The sequence below is a fragment of the Brassica oleracea genome, chromosome C4, assembly GCF_000695525.1.
Source record: "Brassica oleracea var. oleracea cultivar TO1000 chromosome C4, BOL, whole genome shotgun sequence".
Taxonomy (NCBI): Eukaryota; Viridiplantae; Streptophyta; class Magnoliopsida; order Brassicales; family Brassicaceae; genus Brassica; species Brassica oleracea.
In genome coordinates, this window is record NC_027751.1 from 43,811,045 (window position 1) to 43,833,219 (window position 22,175).

General features: G+C 38.2%; 5 protein-coding genes and 1 long non-coding RNA gene across 6 annotated transcripts in view; 5 read left to right on the forward strand and 1 right to left on the reverse strand.

Moving 5' to 3' along the window:
* Window positions 1-289: 289 nt before the first annotated feature.
* On the forward strand, window positions 290-3,104 carry LOC106336695 (GTPase LSG1-1). The gene is made up of 7 exons (XM_013775613.1): window positions 290-628; window positions 703-804; window positions 889-975; window positions 1,518-1,611; window positions 1,699-1,755; window positions 1,842-1,921; window positions 1,995-3,104. The coding sequence occupies exons 1-7, from the start codon at window positions 402-404 to the stop codon at window positions 2,938-2,940; spliced, it is 1,593 nt and encodes a 530-aa protein (XP_013631067.1). The 5' UTR covers window positions 290-401; the 3' UTR covers window positions 2,941-3,104.
* A 1,182-nt stretch (window positions 3,105-4,286) lies between these two features.
* LOC106342265 (serine/threonine-protein phosphatase BSL3) lies at window positions 4,287-10,996 on the forward strand. The gene is made up of 21 exons (XM_013781142.1): window positions 4,287-4,942; window positions 5,039-5,099; window positions 5,189-5,267; window positions 5,358-5,437; window positions 5,515-5,609; window positions 5,699-5,798; window positions 5,891-5,960; window positions 6,299-6,400; window positions 6,479-6,560; window positions 6,970-7,149; window positions 7,489-7,753; window positions 7,839-8,076; window positions 8,242-8,412; window positions 8,737-8,975; window positions 9,066-9,150; window positions 9,238-9,336; window positions 9,406-9,605; window positions 9,689-9,764; window positions 9,888-10,023; window positions 10,124-10,263; window positions 10,340-10,996. The coding sequence occupies exons 1-21, from the start codon at window positions 4,531-4,533 to the stop codon at window positions 10,421-10,423; spliced, it is 2,994 nt and encodes a 997-aa protein (XP_013636596.1). The 5' UTR covers window positions 4,287-4,530; the 3' UTR covers window positions 10,424-10,996.
* Window positions 10,997-12,336: 1,340 nt separating this feature from the next.
* Window positions 12,337-12,813, reverse strand: LOC106340918. Its single transcript, XR_001269533.1, has 2 exons — window positions 12,751-12,813; window positions 12,337-12,577 (listed from the first exon to the last, which is right to left on the reverse strand). It is a non-coding gene; the product is annotated as an uncharacterized LOC106340918 (long non-coding RNA).
* Window positions 12,814-13,725: 912 nt separating this feature from the next.
* LOC106338975 lies at window positions 13,726-14,412 on the forward strand. The gene has a single exon (XM_013777824.1). It carries the CDS (start codon window positions 13,726-13,728, stop codon window positions 14,410-14,412), a length of 687 nt encoding a protein of 228 aa, XP_013633278.1.
* Window positions 14,413-16,222: 1,810 nt separating this feature from the next.
* On the forward strand, window positions 16,223-17,048 carry LOC106338977. The gene is made up of 2 exons (XM_013777825.1): window positions 16,223-16,522; window positions 16,650-17,048. Exons 1-2 carry the CDS (start codon window positions 16,223-16,225, stop codon window positions 17,046-17,048), a joined length of 699 nt encoding a protein of 232 aa, XP_013633279.1.
* Window positions 17,049-17,835: 787 nt separating this feature from the next.
* LOC106338978 overlaps window positions 17,836-22,175 on the forward strand; it is a 6,830-nt gene continuing 2,490 nt past the window's right edge. Inside the window, exons 1-3 of the mRNA XM_013777826.1 lie at window positions 17,836-18,631; window positions 19,338-19,443; window positions 19,603-19,870. Coding sequence (XP_013633280.1) covers window positions 18,054-18,631; window positions 19,338-19,443; window positions 19,603-19,870 — 952 coding nt within the window. The 5' untranslated portion in view covers window positions 17,836-18,053. The remainder of the gene's footprint in view (window positions 18,632-19,337; window positions 19,444-19,602; window positions 19,871-22,175) is intronic.

Here is a 22,175-nt window from a genome sequence, read left to right on the forward strand (position 1 = left end):
CACCGAAGTTTTCAAAGATGGATAAACCAAAAATTAATTAGATGGCTTAAAAGAAATAAAGATAATGATGATAGAGAGAAAGAGATGAAGAGACCCTAGTGAAGCACCACAAACACATTGCACTGCTCCAATCAAACAGACCGGAATTGCAAAACGAGATGATTAAACCGGACAATTGAAATAAACCCGAACAACAAGGGAAAGTAAACCGTTTGCAGTATTGAGTAATTACCCTTCGAACCCTACATTTTACTTTTTTTATTAAATTTCGCCCCACACGGCGGCTACATCCGTCGGCTTCACACGACGAGCCTTTACGAACATTGAAATATCTCTTTCGAGAAACACACAAAAAGATCGTTCAATCAATCTTTCCTCCAATCTCCGCCAAAAATCCGAAAATGGGGAAGAACGAGAAGACATCTCTAGGCCGATCCCTAGTGAAGCACCACAACCACGCGATCCAGGAAACCAAGGATAAAGGGAAACACTACAAGTCCCAAAACAAGAAGGTTCTCGAATCCGTCACGGAGGTCAGCGACATCGACGCCATCATCGAGCAAGCCGAGGAAGCTGAGCGTCTTTACGCTATTCATCACGAATCCGCAACGCCTCTCCCCATCAATATGTAAGATCGATTTTGAATCCTTTCTCTCTAGTGTGTTGTTGTTGATCTTCTTCTTTCGTTTTGGTGAAAAACAGGGACGCAGGTTCGAGCTCGAGTGGTGTAACGGCTAAAGAGTGGAAAGAGCAGCGGATGAGAGAGGAGGCTTTACATGCTAGTAGTCTTCAAGTTCCTAGAAGGTCTCTTTTGCTTCTTTGGGTTGTTGTTATGGAGTCAATATAGAGTCTGTTCGGTTTAGTGATGTTCTATTTGTTAATATTCAGACCTCCTTGGACGCCTAAAATGAATGTGGAACAACTTGATGCTAATGAAAAACAAGCTTTTCTCTCTTGGCGCCGCAAACTTGTCAGGTTTGTTCTGTTTTCACCTCATCTAAAGGGTTCTCTATCTTCTTCTTCTTCTTCGTTGTTGTTGTTGTTAGTAGAATTTGGGATTAATCATATGCAAAGTGTTCAAATGCTTTGCTACAATGTTTGTGTATTAAGAAAACGAATGGTTAAAAGGATGAGAAAGTTGTGAAGAATTCATACTTGCATCAGTGTATACAAATGAGATACAAAACTGCAATCTTTTAGCCATCGCTATAACCATGATTGCTTTAGTTGAGAATGATTTTTTTTGTTTGTTTGTTATTATTGTGGATAAATTTGGCTCTTATGCTATGAGTTTGTGTTCTTATCTCTAAATAGCCTTTGAGAATCTGAACTTCTTTGGGAATGCATTTGTAAGTTCAATATTTTGGAATAGAGTAACAAAACAGTTATAGCTCATTCAAGATGTTATTTTGCTGCTGTTTTAGATGCGTGGTTTGATTTTATTATGTGCAATTCTCCTTGGGGACATGGTGATATACACTTAAAGCATACCTATTTGTTTTCCTGCATTCAATCAGCCTCGAGGAAAATGAAAAGCTTGTGCTGACACCATTCGAGAAGAACCTTGACATATGGAGACAACTTTGGCGAGTTCTTGAACGAAGTGATTTGGTATGCCATTTTCGCCTCCTAGAGCCCATTTGAATGGGTTAAGTTCATTTCGGAATATAATTGGCTCTTTTTTTACTTCTCTTTCAGATTGTTATGGTTGTTGATGCTAGAGATCCTCTGTTTTACCGTTGCCCTGATCTTGAGGTAACTCTCTCTCTCTCTCTCTCTCTCTCTGCCAACTTGCAGCTTTCTCTTAATAGAGTTTTCATTGATCCACCAATCATTTACAGGCATATGCACGAGAAATTGATGAGCATAAAGAAACAATGCTTCTTGTAAACAAGGCGGATCTCTTACCTCCTTACGTCAGGTAAACTTGCCCCTTGCCTCTTTTTCTCTAACCTCTTTTTATTTTGGCTAACCAATTTGGATTGTTAACACAGGGAGAAGTGGGCGGACTACTTCACCCGCAACAACATTTTATTCGTCTTCTGGTCAGCCAAAGCTGCTACTGCTACCTTAGAAGGCAAACCCTTAAAAGAAAAGTGGACGACATCACCTGAAACCTCACACAACACAGATGATCCTTCCGTTAAAGTATACGGAAGAGACGAGCTTCTGGATCGGTTAAAACTCGAGGCTCAGGAGATAGCGAAAAGGAGGAAAGCTTCTGCGTATTCGCACCGAGAACGTGTTGTGGTCGGCTTCGTTGGGTACCCTAACGTGGGGAAGAGTTCAACGATCAATGCACTGGTGGGTCAGAAGCGGACAGGCGTCACATCCACCCCAGGGAAGACAAAGCACTTCCAGACATTGATCATCTCCGAGGAGCTGATGCTCTGCGATTGCCCCGGTCTGGTCTTCCCTTCGTTCTCGAGTTCGAGATACGAAATGATCGCTTGCGGAGTGCTTCCGATAGACAGGATGACGGAGCACCGCGAAGCTGTTAAGGTTGTGGCTGAACGTGTTCCTCGAGATGTTATCGAGGGAGTGTACAACATCTCTTTGCCTAAACCCAAAAGCTATGAGTCTCGGTTCCGTCCACCTCTTGCCTCGGAGCTTCTTAGAACTTACTGCCTGTCTCGTGGGTACGTTGCCGCTAGTGGACTGCCTGATGAGACGAGAGCTGCTAGGCAGATTTTGAAAGACTACATTGAAGGTAAGCTTCCACATTTTGCAATGCCTCCCGAAGATGATGAAAACGAGACGGGCGAAACTGGAGATGGTGGTTCAGTGTCTGAGGTTAGTGAAGAAGCTCGTGGGCTTGGGCTTGATCAAGTTTTAGAGGATTTGAGCTCGTTTGATCTTGCAAATGGGCTTGGGTCTTCCAAGAAGAAACAAGTAGACTCGCATAAACAGCACAAGAAGCAGCCACTGAGGAAAAACTAATCGGTTTCAATGTATTGATCAAAAATGCCTGAAAATAACAGTGTTGGATTCTTATTGTGGAAGTGTTATATGTTGTGTCCTTGTGAAATTATCGAGACTTTTCCAGGTCGATGCTGGTCACAAAGTCTTTGTGCGATTGACATAATATAGATCGCTAATATATATATAGATCGCTTACTCGTACGCATAGCAGCTTTGACTAGTTTCGTTTATAAACGTTGTCAACCAACCGAATGTGTGTTTCTTAGGTGTTGATCTTCTAAACCTTTTGACCTTTTCATCCTTCAGCATTACTCGTGCATTGATTGATCAATGTGCACATGCAAGGTTTCTTGTCTTTTTCAAGCAAGATCACGATCTTAATGTTTGCATTTTCACCTCTATTTTCATAGCTTTGGACTTTGGAGAAATTTAGTTACTTCCCTAAGTTTATGTATCGTCATTTTTAGCATGGTAGGTATTTTAATGAGCCACAAAACTTACCACGTAGAGGAAGCCAACACGTGTTTTAGGGAATTAGCAAATAGGAGTATTAAAAATCTTAACAATTGTTTTGTCAACATTATGAGACAGAAAGAAACCTAATGCAATCACCAAATCAGGTATATATATAAATGAACAAATATGATGGATTGTATTTAGCTAGAATCCATATGTACTATTTTAAAATAAAATAAATGATCTTATTTCTATTTTTATTAGTCATTTGTATACAGAACTCGAGTTGATACAATATTATTATAATCATAAAGTAGTAAATAAGAATTAATGGAATATAAAGGGTTTAAATTCCAATATTATTAAGTTTGTTTTTGAAAGAAGGTAATCAGAAAACAGATGCCGGATGGGAATTGTTATGTTGATTAAGTTGGAAAGGATAAAAAATTAGGAACACAAAATATTCAACAGTCTTTTTTTTTCTTTCTATTCCATGGAGAGTGAGGCGTTGATATGGTATGGCCATAAAATAGTCTGCTTTCTTGCATTTTGATGAATTTGAACGATATACAACGTTTTTTTTCTCCTAATTTTGTCACATGCATATTTGAAGAACAATATAAGTTGGCAACACATACAATTCTCCATCAGTTAATGATAAAATGTCAATTTTATATCATCGGTTCGAATTCCTAAACCGTTTCAAGTAGCTTAATTAGTTGTTGTTGACAAAATAAAAATTTAAGTTTTGTCTCAAATATGTTTGTATTGCAAGAAACTAATTTATTCACTAATGATTTGGGTCTCAACAAATTTGAACTAGAACTATTTCCCTATTTAATTATTTATATTTTATAAAGTAATGATAAAATGATTAAAAATTAGTGACAAATTATCTGGCTGAAGAGAGAGAGAGAGAGTGAGAGAGTGAGTGGAGGTTTTGTGTTTGTCTCTCGAGTTCGTCCCTCTGTCTTTTCTTTCTCCTCTCGAGGGTTAGTAGAGAACTAACAACTTCGTAACGATTACAGAGAAGAGAGAAGAGAGAAGAGAGAAACTCTAACTTAATTTCACAATCCTCTGAGAATCTCACCGGAGAAGAAGCTAGGGTTTTTGCTAATGCGCGAATCCTCCCTCCAAAATTGACCAAAAAACATGGATTCGGATTCGTCTATGCTACACGAGGAGAACGATCAAGATCCCGCGTCTCCCAATCACCAACCTCCACCTCAAGATTCTCCCTCAGAGTCCCCGGCCCAAACCGGATCCGAATCGGCTTCTGCTTTCACTCCCACTCCGGCGACCTCAGCTCAACAGCAGCCGCCGGCTGTGGCTGGTCCGAGATGCGCGCCGCCGTACTCGGTGGTGAATGCGATACTAGAGAAGAAAGAGGACGGGCCCGGTCCTAGATGCGGCCACACTCTGACGGCCGTTCCCGCCGTCGGCGAGGAAGGCTCCGCTAATTACATTGGCCCGCGTCTCATCTTGTTCGGTGGCGCTACGGCGCTCGAGGGCAATTCGGGAGGAACGGGAACGCCAACTTCTGCTGGAAGTGCGGGAGGCATTCGTGCGTTTTTGTTTCCTAATCAAGATTCAGTTTTTAAAAAAAAAAATCAATTCTTTGTGTATATTTGATGATTTAGAGTATTGTTTACTGTAACAGGTTTAGCTGGTGCAACTGCTGATGTTCATTGTTATGATGTCCTTACTAATAAATGGTCGAGGTGAGGTTTTAGATAGAAACTCTTTTGTCAAATTTTTTTTAGAAAGTGTGAAGTGAAGTGCGATTGGTGTGATGGAATAATGGTTACAGGCTTTCACCGCATGGAGAACCACCTAGCCCAAGAGCTGCGCATGTGGCTACTGCTGTTGGCACCATGGTTGTTATTCAGGTAGGGGGAGAGAGTATATGTTAGTGGATCTTTGTTTACCAATTTGAGGTTACGTTTTTAACCTTATACCGGATTGTCTCTTTGGCGCAGGGTGGAATAGGTCCTGCTGGTTTGTCAGCTGAGGATCTTCACGTACTTGATCTGACTCAGCAACGGCCACGATGGCACAGGTTCGACTTATATAAGTCTGCCGGTTCTTGTATAAGTCTCTTTGTGTTGCTTGATTTAGAATATACTCTTTATCCAGGGTTGTTGTACAGGGTCCTGGACCAGGACCGCGTTATGGACATGTCATGGCATTGGTAGGACAGAGGTATCTCATGGCGATTGGTGGGAATGATGGTAAGCAGTTTTACTCGCTACCTCAAGTAAAAGTGTGTTTATATCCTCGTTAAATAGCTCATTTTCTCTTAACTTCTGTACACCACTAGGAAAACGTCCGTTAGCTGATGTGTGGGCTTTGGACACTGCTGCTAAACCTTATGAATGGCGTAAGCTGGAACCAGAAGGGGAAGGTCCACCTACATGCATGTAATTTTGCTTCCTTGGCTTAATTTCTGTTGTGTGATTGTTTTATTTTGCTCTTTAGTGATATGGATGTCTTGGGTTTGTACGTTAACTAGGTACGCAACTGCAAGTGCACGGTCTGATGGACTTCTTCTCCTCTGTGGTGGAAGAGATGCTAATAGTGTGGTAAGCCAAATAGTTCCCCTGCTACAAAGTTTATCCCCCTGTTTGGAAATAGACACTTGCTTTGCATTGAGCCTTTAAGTTTATCAGCTGGAGGAAATTCATATGTTGTATTGCTCTCAGCTACCATTATATTAACGCTGCAGTGAGGTGATAGGGAATAGCTTCTCTTGGCCAATTATTTTAAATAAAAGTTCAGATAGAAAATTATCTACCATGTTTCCATAAATTGAAAATTATCTATCATGTTTCCATAACTAGAGTTTAAGAGCTTCTTTTTCCATCTTATCTTCAATGTTTGATTGACATGCTGTATCTCTTTGTGTACCATTATGTGATAGCCCCTTGCAAGTGCATATGGGCTTGCCAAGCACAGAGATGGACGTTGGGAATGGGCCATAGCCCCTGGTGTTTCACCTTCTGCCAGATACCAGCATGCAGCAGTATGAGATGCTGATTCTTTTCTTTTATTCTCTTATCTATAATCATCAGAAAAAGCAACATTTGGTGGAATATTCTAGGTCTTTGTAAATGCAAGACTCCATGTCTCTGGTGGGGCACTTGGTGGTGGACGCATGGTAGAGGACTCATCCAGTATTGCAGGTTAGCAATAGGAGAGAAACAATCTCATGTTTGTGTTGTTTTGGAGATTTTCAAATGAGAGAATACTTGGAGTTTCTTCTTATACATGCAATATCTAAAACGATGAATATGTTACTTTTATACAACCTTAGGCCGTCGTAGTCAGTGAATCTTACTGAAACATATAGTTTCTTTCTAAAAGTATGTTAGCTGTCGTCCTTTCCTTATCATTCTTCCTAAATGGACTGCAGAAGCCAAAATTTTCTTTCAGATGTGAGATTCATCTAAAAGCATCAAACAGGGATTGTAATTTGTTGCACTCATCTACTATAGCTATCTTCGAGGGGCTACAATATTCGATTCATAATAAAGTGTACATGTGGACATCTAAATTTCTCTGACTGGTTCATGTGTTTTTGCTTTGTTTCAGTGTTGGATACTGCAGCAGGTGTTTGGTGTGATACAAAATCGGTTGTTACTAGTCCTAGAACTGGTAGATATAGCGCTGATGCAGCTGGTGGTGATGCTTCTGGTGAACTGACTAGGCGTTGCAGGCATGCTGCTGCTGCAGTGGGTGATTTGATATTTATCTATGGTGGTTTGCGTGGAGGTAACGAAAAAATCTTTATAGTTGTTATTGGCAATATACAATTGCATATTGAATGAACCATTTTATAGTATCTGATAATCCAATGATTCTGCCAATTTGGCATAATATTCCATCGAGTTGCCGTATGATACTTCACACTTTCTTGTATTGGTAGTTGATCTTTTGTCGAAGTCTGGTACTTTATATTATGAAGTATTACCATTAATCAGTCCTAATATTCTAGAGTTTCTCTTTTCACCAAATATCAGTGCCATTTCTTCTTTCTCTTCTCTTTGTAGACGCGTGCACTTTTTTCAAATTATAGCTGCAAAACTTAACGATAGTCTATTGATGCTTTAGGAGTGTTACTTGATGATCTACTGGTTGCTGAAGATCTTGCCGCTGCGGAAACAACATCTGCGGCCTCTCATGCTGCTGCTGCAGCAGCAACGAACTCACCACCTGGCCGTTCACCTGGAAGATATGGATTTTCTGATGAAAGGACAGGGGAACTATCGGAATCAGCTCCTGACGCTGTTGTGCTGGGAAGCCCTGTTGCACCGCCTCTGAATGGGGATATGTATACTGATATAAGCACAGAAAATGCAATGCTCCCTGGAACTCGGTTAGCGTCTTAATTTTTCGTTTGCTGTATTGTTAGCGCGCCTCTGCATTTCTTCATGAAAAATATTTAACAACTAACATTGTAGGAGAACAAGCAAGGGTGTGGAGTATCTTGTTGAAGCATCTGCTGCGGAAGCTGAGGCTATCAGTGCAACATTAGCTGCAGCGAAGGCACGGCAGGTCAACGGTGAAGTTGAGCAGCCAGATAGGGATCGTGGTGCTGAGGCGACACCCAGTGGAAAACCTTCATCCTCCTTAATTAAGCCTGACTCTGCGGTGTCGACTAGTGTTATTCCTGCAGGGGTTCGACTTCATCATAGAGCTGTGAGTCAAACTAACTATATTAAGTAAAATCTCAAGTTTTTTCTTTTGCCAAATTATTGAAGTTTATAAACATATTTCCAACATCATGCTTCTTCACTTGCTAGTGTTGTACGTGTCTAGTTATAAGTGCTAATACTTTTTTTATTATTTCTGGAACTTTGTAAGGTGGTGGTTGCTGCAGAAACAGGTGGAGCCTTAGGTGGAATGGTTAGACAGTTATCAATTGATCAATTTGAAAATGAGGGCCGCCGTGTTGGTTATGGGACACCCGAAAGCGCAACAGCAGCAAGGAAATTATTAGATCGGCAGCAGTCGATCAATAGTGTTCCGAAAAAGGTAAATATTTTTTCTCCAAAATGTAGTACTGCAAGAAAGCAATATGTTCATGAATGCGGATTTAGAAGAATTGCAAAATATTGCTTCCTTAAATTGTTGCAGAGAAATTTGATTGCTGTAGCACCGGTCATTTGGTTGATCTGATCGGAATCATAATAGTATTTAGATACTGCTTGTTTAATAAGATGGGAAACTTTTTTGTAGACCTGTAGTCCTACTGGATATTGTTTATTGTTCAATGATATTAGTAGCCTAGAGGTTCCACTTGGCTGTTCCAACGTGGGACTATTCAATACCTTATGATGAACAACTCTGTTTTATTAGGTTGTAGCTCATCTTTTGAAGCCTCGTGGGTGGAAGCCTCCTGTACGACGCCAGTTTTTCTTGGATTGCAATGAGATAGCTGATCTTTGCGACAGTGCAGAACGTATCTTCTCAAGCGAACCTACTGTATTACAGCTTAGAGCTCCTATTAAGATATTTGGTGATTTGCATGGTCAGTTTGGGGATCTCATGCGACTTTTTGATGAATATGGTTCGCCATCAACAGCTGGAGACATATCGTAAGTGTACAGCTCAATCTCTAGAGCAGTATCATCCTTACTTTCGCTATGGCTATTGTTGATCTGACATTGCGTATTAATGGTTATCAGATACATTGATTACCTCTTCTTGGGGGACTATGTAGATCGGGGTCAACACAGCTTAGAAACAATTACTCTCCTGCTTGCGTTAAAGGTAGTTTTTAGAGCACCATATTAATGATATCTCTTTTCCGGTATTCTTGATAGAAATGGGTGTGACGTTTTATGGTTGACACTGCAGGTTGAATACCAACATAACGTACATCTAATTCGTGGAAACCATGAAGCCGCCGATATTAATGCTCTTTTTGGTTTCCGGATAGAGTGTATTGAGCGTATGGTAAGTGTCTTATCTTTATGAATATCTTGTTCCCACTTTTAGGGTCTCATGAAAGTTGCTACTTTGCAGGGTGAACGTGATGGGATCTGGGTGTGGCACAGAATAAACCGGTTATTCAATTGGCTACCTCTGGCTGCATTGATTGAGAAGAAAATTATCTGTATGCACGGGGGAATTGGTCGGTCAATAAATCATGTGGAGCAGATCGAAAATATCCAACGTCCAATTACGATGGAAGCAGGGTCAATTGTGCTTATGGATTTACTATGGTAAGTTCATGTCTAATACTATTTCGTTCTTGTTTTTTACCTTGATCCTCTGCTCACTAGTATGTCAATTTGCAATCTGTTAGGTCCGATCCAACTGAAAATGACAGTGTCGAAGGTTTAAGGCCAAATGCTAGAGGCCCTGGGTTGGTTACTTTCGGGGTGAGTGGTCTTTGTTTCTTTGGTTTCATATAGTTCACATTTGAAGCGATCTCTCTTTCTCTTTCCCTCTGCCACAAGTATTTCTTCCGGTTCTACTACTAACCAAAAGCCTGGCAATTGCAGCCTGATCGTGTCATGGAGTTCTGCAAGAACAATGATCTTCAATTGATTGTACGTGCGCATGAATGTGTGATGGACGGGTTTGAGCGTTTTGCACAGGGGCATTTGATAACGCTCTTTTCGGCTACGAATTATTGTGGTATGTCTCTGGAATCGAAAACCTGCTACTAAGCCGACTAAAATAGAAAAACTTAACTGATAGTAGTGTCTTATGAAATGACATGTTTAATTCTTCTCAGGAACTGCAAACAATGCTGGGGCTATCTTGGTGTTGGGGAGAGATCTTGTGGTGGTTCCAAAGCTCATCCATCCGCTACCTCCAGCAATTACATCACCTGAAACTTCACCAGAAAGACATGTAGATGACACATGGATGCAGGTTTATATCACAAACACATTTTAATCCCTCTTTTTGTTCACTTGGAAAACTGGTGGAACTGAGCATTTATTTTCAGGAATTAAATGCAAATCGACCACCAACACCAACCAGAGGACGCCCACAAACCCCAGACGACCGTGGCTCTCTTGCTTGGATATAAACCACTCCAGAGAAACAGAGACACTTCTGAGATTGCATACTTCTCCTGCTAAGCCGCTTCTTGATGTTGATCCTCATGTTGTATACATATCCAACCAAAACCATCCTTGATCCACAATGATCGATTGCGAGATGGATCACAATGAGAATAAATGAGAGCTCTTAAGATGATGAAAGAGTAAAGAAGTCAAGTTGGATGGTTTTGGAGGCGGTGAGTATTAGTGAGCGTGAGAGAGAGTATTTATTGGGTAAAAGGGTTTTTGTTCATTTTTGTTTGTCTTCTATATATTTTATTAGTTTTGTTTATTTGTCTGTGGTATTGGGATACAACACAAGTGACTAGCAAAGAGGTTATGGTCAGGATTCTGTGGTAGGACACAACACAAGTGACTAGCAAAGAGGGTATGGTCGGGATATTAGAGGTGTATTAAGTTTTTCTTTTGTGAGGAGAGGGATGTGTGTATCTTAGAGAGGTGTGTTGGCATTGTGTAATTTCTTTATTATTTTCAGTTTGTAATTTGTAACACCGTTGGAGTGTTTATTATGATTCGCAAAAAATTGTCTTCCATTTTCATGCATCACAATGAAGAGGGCAAATAAACTAAACCGAACCGATCTAAATCCGATATAAATATTGAATAGATTTTGTTTTATGGTATTTCGGGTTATATGTTTTATTTGAATCTAAATGGACACTCCGAAAAATTCAAAAATTTAAAATCACAAAACTTTTTTGTACCGAACCTAATCTTAATCTTTAATATGTATCTAAAACACACTAAATATACATGTAAACTAAAGTTACATTTTAAAAAGAAAAAGTGGGTTCCCAAAAGTAAATGGTCGTCCCTGGCCTTTTATGGGTTTTTGATATAATTTTGGAAATTTTTTTTTATTACGCCAAAAAAATAGTAACATTGTCCCTTTAGACTAATTAAATCTTTTCTCCGCGCTACGCGCGGATTAGGCGTGAACATTTTATCCGATATCTGAATTCATACCCGAATCTGATTTGAAAAATCCAAACCGAAATTCGACTGAAGTGGCAAAATACCCGAACGGATATTAAGTTAGGAGAGACTGAATATCCGTACCCGAATAGATAATATTCGAACCCGAATGGATATCCAAAGATAACATAACATATGTATACTTAACCATGTGTTTCTAATTTAGTTCTCTTATTTTATTCAAAATATTTATATTGATGTTGCATATGGTTCAGAGATTAGATAATATGCATATAATTACGGACAAAGTGATTTACTTCTCACTTAAAATGCATGTCAAGCATTTTTCATACATAAATAAAAATTGCACTCAAAATCTCAAAATAACAACCAGATTAATTTTTCAATTTTAAATTTTTATCTCCAAATATGTTAATCGTCCAACCAATAAAAAACAGAAAATCAGTTAAGTTAATGGTAAAAATTTTAGTACAAAAACTTGAGCAATGAAGAACGAGTAACACTTTAGAACCATCGATGACTAAATCACGTCTTCATCTTAGGTTTTTGGGAATGATTCTTTTGTGGTATGTAGTTGGGATTGAGAAATCTCCTAAACGGTAGCAACAAATATCCACTTGTTCTGTTTTCTTTTGTTTTATGAGTATTTGACTGGTGTTTTTTTTGTTCTTAAAGCCATTTTCATGTCGTCGGTTCAGACAAAAGAAGTATCACAGTGACACAAACAAAACCTCGTATCGTTAATAATTTACTATTTATCAGAATCCTACAAAATTTGAAAATGTGGCCGTTACTTCTGTATGTTGAAACTCTATTGGAATGTGATATTAATGAAAAAATAAAACATATAGCAAAAAGATAATAAAACTAAAACATTTTTACTAAAACAGAAGAAAAAAAGATCAGATACTTGGTAATTCGGTCACCTCAAAAGACTTAGCAATCACCAGAAGATTATCGAGCAAGATCCTAATTATAATAAGGTCCATAAAACATAAAAGCATCCTACAAATCTATGAGAAGTCTGTGAACCTCATAGAATACATAAAGAAAATAATCTTTCAATTGCACGTTTGGTTACCATGTGCATATGAAAATAGATAAACAAAATAAAATTATTCACCCACATGTACCCGGTAGTTCCAAATACACAACGTTCCAGAAGAAACTTGCTAGCTAGAAACCTGCAAAATAATGTGATATCAGTTTCCATCCTGAGTAGCAGAAACTAAAGGTAAAACTATAAAACAACGAAAGTGGTGCTACTCCACAAAATTAAGGATACCAAATGGTCAAAAATTTTCTTTCGGTCACTACAACTAAGCTGCATGAGAGAACACTGAAATGCTTAAATTACCATGGTTATGTATGATGCAGATCCAGAGACCTTACTCTCTCGAACCTTTGAGCTAATTCTTTCTGGTCCAAAAAATAACATGTAAACACAGTTTAAAACCATAGTGAATGATCTAAAAGAAATCTCCAAAATACATACATGTATATAGTAAAACAATACGTTGATCTCAAGTCTAGGAAGATGTTTTACCAAAAAGAAAGAAACCCGTAGTCTGTATCAACCATAAATAAGATCGTAAACTAAAAAGAAATTCATGAATTAAAAATACAAACTTTACCAAAAGCTCTCCATCAAAATAAACAATGGAACCTCAACCAAACACATATATACAAAACTAATCGCTTGTAACCAACCAACCGGGTTCGAAATTAATAAGAAACACAACTGTATTATCAAACAAACTTATATCTTACTAATGAAAAGAAACAAAACGTTGTATGATTCTTTACCGTATATGGAAGTCCTTCTTTTCCAATAACATATGTTTTTTGTTGTCCATCGTCAAGAACTACTTCCAAGGTAAGTCCGGTCCATCTGAAATCAAAAGTAACATTTTGATATGAATTAACCGACAATACTTGTTCTTCACTATCAATGTTTGCATGATCCTCACCTCAGATTCAAAGGTTATTGTGTCGCCTTGTTCTGTCAGAAGCTCCCTTTTGCTGAGGTTGTCCAAGTAGTCCAATGTCTCTAATATTTTGCTGATGATATCTGAGAAAGAGAGGTAAGTATGATATGAACATGAGAATCTAAAAGGGTTTTCCCTTGATGTTTCTAGCAAGAGAAATCAATGAGTCGCCATTATGGAAAATGAAACCCGAAGACAGAACATAAACTGTAAAAGGAAACATACACAAACAAAATTCAGAATCTGTAAAGAGAAAGAACATAAAAGGCATGATGTTGGTTTTACTTTTACCTGTCAGGCCAAATTCAGCTCTCTCTCTCTCTCTCTCTCTTTCAACTTCTCCGATGCCGTTGGATAACGACGGTGACTGTAGTTTAACGAAGCTCATCTCCTCCATCCTCGACCACATCCCCAACCTTCTCAGCTTCAAATCCAAATGGTCTTCGATCCGCGTCAAACTCGCCAATCTCAACACTCAGCTCTCCGATATCGCCGCCTCTTCTTCTTCCAACCAGCTAGCTCTGGATCTCCTCCTCTCCGCCCGAGAGACGCTCCACGCCGCCGCCTCCGTCGCGGCTAGGTGCGAGGGTCCGAATTTATCTGAGGGAAAGCTCAAGACGCATAGCGACGTCGACTCGGTCATGGCTCGACTCGATCGCCACGTGAAGGACGCTGAGGTTCTGATCAAAAGCGGTCTTCTCAACGAAATCGTTTCGATTTTGTCGAAGAAGGAAGCTGCGGCGAGGAATCTAGTTATCCAATTACAGATCGGTAAACCAGAGTCGAAGAACTCGACGATGGAATCTTTGCTTCGGGAAGATGATAAGAACGTGATGATCTCCATAGCTCAAGGACTTGTTCCCGTTCTGGTTCGGTTGCTTGATTCGTGTAGTTTGAGCATGAAGGAGAAGGTTGTAGTCGTGATTTCGAGAATCTCAACGGTGGAGAGCAGTAAACACGTGTTGATAGCTGAAGGGCTGTCTCTACTGAACCACCTCCTTCGTGTGTTGGAATCAGGAAGTGGTTTCTAAATCAACATCAAAGGTTTGATTAGAGCAAGGTGAAGTTACTCGTTGAAACGGTTTGGAGAGAAGAGTAATGGAAGATGTGGAAGTCGAAAGGTAAGAGAAGAACGAAGTTATGGTTACGACGTTATCAGTCGCGGAACGAAGTGGGCTATAAGATGCAGAACAAACAGGCCAAAAACAAACGAAGCTCAAAACAAAATAAATCAAAGATGACAGATGACGTGGATGATTGTTGCAATATTACTGGCTGATTTTTTCAGCTGACGTGGACGCGCTTAGAGGACTTGATATCTTCCTTTTAGTATTGTGATTTCATATACTTTATGTCCCTTTAGACTAATTATTTTCAAAATGACAATAATGCCCTAAAATTATTAATTTTAATTTCCTAATTATACTTGAAAAATAATTTTTAAATATTAAAATACAATAAATAATTAAAGTAATTTTAAAATTCTGTAAAAAAATGAACGTCGTGATTCTGGATCGAGCGAGATCGATCGATCCAGTATTGTCTGGTCGATCCAGATCAATATGCAGAAAATTAAAAAAAACGCGGCACATATTCTGATCGACCTGGACCAGTTCAGTCGTTTGTCACAGATCGATCCAATACAGATCGACCGATCGCATATCCAAATCGATCGATCTAGTGCCCATGTAAGTCTCCCAAATCGATTTTATGGTTTTCTTTGGTTAAATCCGGTTTGATTCCCACTTAATTTGAACCGACCAAACACTATTTCAACGGTCTATATTCGATTTCTTTGTGTTCAAACCCATTATTTCTCTTGTACTTCACGAACAAAAGGGAGAAACTCAAAGTCCCAAGTTCATAAACCCTAACTCACTCAATTTCACTCTGCTTTGGATGATTCTTCCGTCCTACCCACACGATTTCGAAAGCTTTTTTCAAATCTATCACCCTCTCGTTCGATCTGCAAAGGTATCAAACTCTTTCTCCACTTTTTGAGTTCAAAAATTGTAAGGTAAAAGGTGAAATTTTTGAGTTTGTTATGATGTTTAGGCTTCAATCTTGTGTTAAGGTGATGATTAGGGACGATTTCGCACACAGCCCATGCCTTAAATCGTAATTTTAGGATAGAATTATGAATTTTAGGTTTTGTTTTAAAAAAAAAAAATCAAAAGACCAGAAAGAATTGATACTGTGAGAATGCTAATTTTTTTGATGCTAGTTGTTGAGTTGCATTAACTGTGACATTGGTTATTGATAGAGTATTAAGAGACATTATTATACCGAGCTGTGATATTGGTTTTTGATAGCTAATCGGATTTATTATGTTTAATTTTCAGGTATGGATTTAGAGTTGTCTAGTCGTATATACAGTGAGGGCTTAAAACCTCAGGTTAAGAAGATTAATAATAGTTGCCGAGTAGAACTTCTCGAGTTTCTGAAAAAAAATGAAGCCATAATTCGATGGAGTGATGGAAGATCCCCTTTTCTCGCATATTATGGTTATCAAAAAGAATAATCTGAAGTTTTCAGCGAGGCTGGTACACTCTTTCTTGTCTAAGGAGTTGATGACAAGCAAGAGACATGAGAAGTGGTTCATCTTTGCTAGGAGTCCTCTCCGTTTCGGATTGCAAGAGTATCATGCTGTACCATTGGTCTGAAAGTGAAGCAAGAGAAGAACAGTGGGTTAGTGACATGGAAAGATGATGATGGTTTTTGGAGCATGCAGATAAGGACTAATGGGAAAATCAACTTGCAGAACATTAAAAAAAGTATTTGGAAGAGAGCAGTAGCCGGACTTGGGTTGATAGGGTGAGGCTGGTATATCTTTGCGTTATTATGGGTGTGGTGATGGGGAGAGATGAGAAGGTTAATATCCCACATCTGTACATGAAGTTGGTGATGGATTTGGAGAAGCTTCGTAATTACCCATGGGGTCTGTACTCATTCGATTTTCTGCTGAACCAGATTGATAAAACAAGGGATAAATTGGAGCAGAAAGATGAGTACCTCATGGAAGGATTCTTGTTTGGTTTCCAGATTTGGATAATGGAAGTTATTCCTGCTTTAGGAGAGATTTGTGGCACCAAAGTCAGCGACAATTTCACAGGTCCTTTGTGTGGTAATTGGAGAGGATGTGTAAATGTTCTTATGAAGATATCATTGGTGTTGAGACTATATTTCCAGATAATGTATGGAACTATTTTTGTAATAAAAATGTTTTGATTGTCTTGTTTACTTTACTAATGATTTGATTGTTTTGTAGGGAAATTTGCATTCATTCATGGAATTCCACAGAGATGGAGTGGTCCTGTTGGCTACTGATTTTGCAAGAAAGGATGAAAAGAAAGAAGAAAGAGCGGATCACATTGTGGATATGATCCAAAGAAAACATGATTGGAGCAATCATGTTTGGGGAGTAAAAAAAGTTACAAGCTCTGAATTTGAGGAAGCAGACAAAGAGGAAGGAGAGGATCAAACACCTGGTACTGAAATTGGCGAGAACAGTCATGTTGCAGAGAATGTTGATGGCACAATTGATGTTTCAGGAAGAAACAAGAGAAAGCATGCGGATCGAGGAGCAGAGTCAAGGAAGAAGAAGGTGTTGTGCCAACTAGCTGTTTTATCGAAAGGGAACATTGACACAAATATGAAAAGTTCTTAGAGGATATGGTACAAGCTTCTTTTACAACTTTTGACAAGAAATTCAGTCAACAATTCTCGGATAGAATTGACAAGTTTGAGACAGTGGTAACCGACAGGTTGGGAAAGATTGAGACTGGGGTTACACAGCTAAGGACAACTTCAGATAGAACTGAGCAGTTTGAGACAGTTGTAACCGATAGGTTGGAGAAGATTGAGGCTGAGGTTACACAACTCAGAACAACTGTACTAACAACTGAATTGGTGGGGAAGAGTGATCAACGAAGCGGTCCTAGCAAGAGAAAAATTGACACTGCTCCTAGCACGAGCAAAAAAGACACAGCTCCATCAAAGAAAAAGGTAACCACTAAGAGTCAGCGTTAAAAGTTATTGGAACTTGGAAGTTTGGAACTAGGCGATGAAATGTAGGTCTTTGAAACTAGGTTGTTGGAACTTGGAACTAGGCGGTATCACATTTTGTAACTGTAATATGCTTTGTTTGAACTTGATGTTTTTGTGTGTGATATGTATTTGGAACTTCACGTTTATGTAATGGATGTAGTTTGAAGTTGACATTTGTGTGTTTAATATGATTTTGGAACTTGTCGTTTATGATATTCTACTCTTTGATATCCTTTAATGTTTTTCAACAGGTTTGTAAAAAAAAAAGAGTTAAAGACTGATGATTTGTGTGCATTAAATATATTAAAGGCAAAAATGATACAAAATAAAAATTAGTCTAAAATGAATAATGCTATCATTTTTTTGGCATAAAAAAACAATTTCCACTATAATTTTTACCCTCATCATCATCATCATCATCACATCTCCTTGTTAGAGAAGTTACGTTTCCCTTTTTTTTCCTTTTTCTTTTTGCTAAAGTTACGTTTCCTTTTTAACACTGTTTCTCCTTCTTGCTTCCACCACAAGACCTCACGTTTCCTTTTTAACGCTATTTCTCCTTCTTGCTTCCACCACCAGATCTTGAGTCACGTCGTAGCTGCTAGACCTTCATCTCCGTGAGACCATGGCTAGAAAAAGTTCTGGCGTTATTAATATCCCTCTGGATCTAATGGTAGAGATACTCGAGAAACTCCCTACCAAATCTCTAGCGAGATTTCGATGTGTCTCCTATCAGTGGGAAAGTATGATCAATAAGTTCATAGTCATTGACTCGATCATGACACGGAGATTGAATCAACCACCCCGTGATCCCCACTTCCTCTTCAAGAGGCATTGGTTCCAACCACGGCTTGATCATATACCTCATACCATCTTATCGTATACTTATCTTTATCATCAAGTTACAGACGAACAACAACTCTATCACGAGGAGATCATTGAAAAAGAAGAAGGCTATCTGATGGGCTTTCAGTATGCACGTGGTTTGATTGGGTTTTGCTGTTCACGTAATGATCAGTTCAGAATACATAACCTTACAACAAGGCAATCTCTTTTCTTACCCGTTACACGTTTACCCGGAAGCTTGTTTTACTTATTCGGGTACGACACTTTCAAGAATCAATACAAAGTCTTGTGTCAAACACAAAACCAACATGGCATGCCTTGGAAGCTTTTCATATTGGGAGATGTCTCAAAAGAGTGGCGGGACTGTAAGATTAACTTTTATGATTTCTAATATGAAATCTACCCAAGACCATATTCTAGTTTAGATTAATTCAACCCTAATACTTTCTAGAGAAGAAGAAAGAAATACTAACCTTGATCCATGCTTTCCTTGGTTGAGTATTTGCATCAATCCACAATTTGATTTTCTCCTTCCTTTGGCCTTTAATCCTTCATGATTCCCTTTGATGGACAAAGGAATCTAAAACCTCTTCTTATCACGTTTTGTTCCCTTACGGTGGCTTATATACGTTTCTTACGTAATTGTTATACCGACACAATCGTAACTCTTCTCTCATATAAAGTCACTTTTCTCTTATTTTGTAACCACCACCACACGTGACAATATATATAGATATGTGCTATAGTGCCTTTTCAATAATCACACTTTTTCTTTAATACTCTTTAAAGCACAAACAATTCTTTATATGTGATTAACATATTATAAGCACAACCATACACACATATATCTAAATGATATATAATCATTATTGAAGAAGTCATTCATAACTGAATAAGGTAAGGGAGGAGGGTTATCAATACACCCGATTCTAATGCTTTAACCGAAACCAATCCATCACGGTATCGTCTTTTATATTAGAATCCATAACATTAATATGAACTTGATCTTTTTATTGAATCAATAGACACATAGGTCATATAAAAATATAAAATATTCTTACAGGGACATCCAATGCAGTATTGGAGTTCACTTCCTTTTCGAACAAGCAATTTGCATCAACGGGGAAATCTATTACATAGCAAGGAACGCAAACTGTACTCATGTTTTGGTGAGTTTCGATGTTAGGCATGAGAAATTTAGTTATGTTCAGACTCCGGGAAATCTTTTGGCTTATCATCACCATGAAGATTTGACTATTGTAAACTACCATGGGAAGTTAGGGTGCATATGTCGAAACAAAGTCGATGTGGATATGTGGGTTATGCAGGACGCTAAGAAACAAGAGTGGTCGAAGATTACATTCTTAGACATGCTTCAAAGTTTACCAAAATTGAATACCAGATTTGCGGGTGTCGCTAATCCTGGAGGCGAAATCGTTATAGTCCATCAACCTCATCTCATCATTGAGTTGGCACTAAATGTTTATTATTATGATACGAAACAAAATGGTCTTAGAAGATCTGAAATCCAAACTACAAGCCCTAGTGATCTAGTTTCAATCAGGGCTGTCATGGATCATGTTGAGAACATCATGCGTTTGAAATTCTCTGCATTAGTTAAGAGTTTTGGAATACTAGATATTTTTTAACACTGAATTTTATTCATTTGAGATGATTCACTACATACCAATATAGCAAAACAGTCTGTGGGTAAAACACCCGAAACAAACGCAACAACAAAACATTAAAAGTAGTAAAAGATACCAGTAGGTGCCATCAAAGGCTATAGAACACTCCAAAAGAGAAAAAATGAATTTTAAGAAGAGCTAGCGTAAGCATGAAAAGATATTGCAGATCCATTAAACATACAAGTAGAAATTCAGACGAGGGTCTTAGCTTTGAGAGTGATGACATGAGTTAACTAAATCAGACCACCACAGGCTAGTAAATATGAGCAGCATCACAACATTAATTACTTGCAACGACACTCCTACAAATTGTGTTCTTGTGAAACCTGAAAGGAGGAACTTAAGGGGACGAATGAAAATCCATGAGTTAGAACCTTGAACATTGCAAGTTCTACTTTTATCCACAATAGCGGCTTAAGAAGAACACATCGTGATCCAAAGTCTGACTCCAAATGATGAATTCCACACATGAGTCTAGATATATGCTACATCTTTATTATTATGGTTATTTTAAACACTATTTATATGTGTCGTCTCATCTTGTTTGACTCTGGAGGATAATAACTAATAAGTAATTATCAAGTATGAAAAAAAAGTAATAATCAAGAACGTAAACATCAGCTGGAAGGGAAGTTATTTGTTCGTTTTGTTAATTGCTTTAGTACTGCATTTCGTTTTTTATTTAAGTAATTTCTTTGTATCTAGTTTCATGACTCTTGTAATCTGATTCTGAGATGGATAAATTGATGTTGGATTATGCTTCAGGACATGTTTTTCTTTCTTTCTCGGCTTATATGCTGTTGGGACCATGGTAGTTAATAGTTATTGAGGTAGGAAGGAACTATCTATCATGGCAAAATGTTTCGAAAATGCGGCCGTGGAAGCAGGTTAAACGGCGCCGAAGCGCCTGGCTGAAGCTTACCATGGTGATTAAACCATAATTGCGCAACCAATCGGTTTCACTAAGAATTTCGTTTTTTATAGTTTTGTGCGTTAATATATTAAAGGTTAAAAGTTATTAATTTGATGCAACACAAGAAAACTCATAAATTTGGTAATTATTTAGGTCACGTTTCAATATATTCAACTGAATCAAACTTGATTCAATATACTTTTAATATAAAAATTTTAAAATCATATTAGTAAATATAATACATTGTTACAATATAAATACATTTCATATATAAATCATTGTAAATATTAATGGTTTATAGATTTTTAATAATTTTAGTGGGTTTTATTGAATTCAATAGTTTTAATACCTAATCTGGCTAGTGGCTACATAATCAGTTTAAAATTGAACCAATTATTAGATCTAACTCAACTACATAATATCTAATCTGGTTTATAGATTTTTAATAATTTTAGTGGGTTTTATTGAATTCAATAGTTTTGATACCTAATCTGGCTAGTGGCTACATAATCAGTTTATAATTGAACCAAATATTAGATCAACTCGACTACTTAATATCTCGGTTCATGGTCGAATCTAGTCTAGACCATCCGCAACGGCGGTCCAAGACGAGTCCGTAGCCCAAATGGAATATAATATTGTAATTTGGGCTAAGATTATGACGGATCAGTCCGTAAATAAGGGGTAGAAGGATCAAGTCCTTGTGCACTTGGCGTCTGATGGTTGGCTCGGTGAGCTATTGTGTTCGGTTTTGTGAAAAAAAAATTCATTCGCGACCGAAGGCGAGAAGAAAAATATCAGAGCTCGAGACGAAAAGGCGATTTCTCTCCGTCGTCGATCGTCTTCTCCCGTGAACTTCAAAGGTAAATAGCCTTCTTCTGGGGTTTCAAAAAGTTTCTGGTTTTCAATTCGTTTTCAAATCGTTTTCAATTGGGGATCTTTTGGTTTGTAGTTAGGGTTTCAATTCGTTTTCGGTTTCAATCGATTTAGTTTGCTCAAAAACTCAATACTCGTTTTCGGTTTCAATTCGTTTTCGTTTTCGGTTTCAATCGATGTAGTCAGTGTTTCAATTCGTTTTCGGTTTCAAATGATCTTCTAGTTTGTTCTTTGATATCTTGCATATTTCTAATGTTTTATCCATTCACCCATGTGCATTTTGATCATATAGATTAGGATTTAGCCATGTTTAGGTTGCATTTTGCATACATGAGTCCTTATCAGGTATTGGAGTACGACATGGAGTTCTTGGAGAAATTTGGGTGCAATTGGAGTCCAAAAGAAGTGTTTAAAGTGATCATTG

What these genes read in the sequence shown, in the direction of transcription:
- LOC106336695 (XM_013775613.1), top strand. Translation starts at nt 402, where the DNA reads ATGGGGAAGAACGAGAAGACATCTCTAGGCCGATCCCTAGTGAAGCAC. An exon ending in AGTCTTCAAGTTCCTAGAAG is followed by an intron (nt 805 to 888) that starts GTCTCTTTTGCT and finishes GTTAATATTCAG; the next exon opens with ACCTCCTTGGACGCCTAAAA. An exon ending in CTCTTACCTCCTTACGTCAG is followed by an intron (nt 1,922 to 1,994) that starts GTAAACTTGCCC and finishes TTGTTAACACAG; the next exon opens with GGAGAAGTGGGCGGACTACT.
- LOC106342265 (XM_013781142.1), top strand. Translation starts at nt 4,531, where the DNA reads ATGGATTCGGATTCGTCTATGCTACACGAGGAGAACGATCAAGATCCC. An exon ending in GCACCATGGTTGTTATTCAG is followed by an intron (nt 5,268 to 5,357) that starts GTAGGGGGAGAG and finishes TCTTTGGCGCAG; the next exon opens with GGTGGAATAGGTCCTGCTGG. An exon ending in GAAGAGATGCTAATAGTGTG is followed by an intron (nt 5,961 to 6,298) that starts GTAAGCCAAATA and finishes ATTATGTGATAG; the next exon opens with CCCCTTGCAAGTGCATATGG.
- LOC106338975 (XM_013777824.1), top strand. Translation starts at nt 13,726, where the DNA reads ATGCCGTTGGATAACGACGGTGACTGTAGTTTAACGAAGCTCATCTCC.
- LOC106338977 (XM_013777825.1), top strand. Translation starts at nt 16,223, where the DNA reads ATGGGTGTGGTGATGGGGAGAGATGAGAAGGTTAATATCCCACATCTG. An exon ending in GTGGTAATTGGAGAGGATGT is followed by an intron (nt 16,523 to 16,649) that starts GTAAATGTTCTT and finishes ATTGTTTTGTAG; the next exon opens with GGAAATTTGCATTCATTCAT.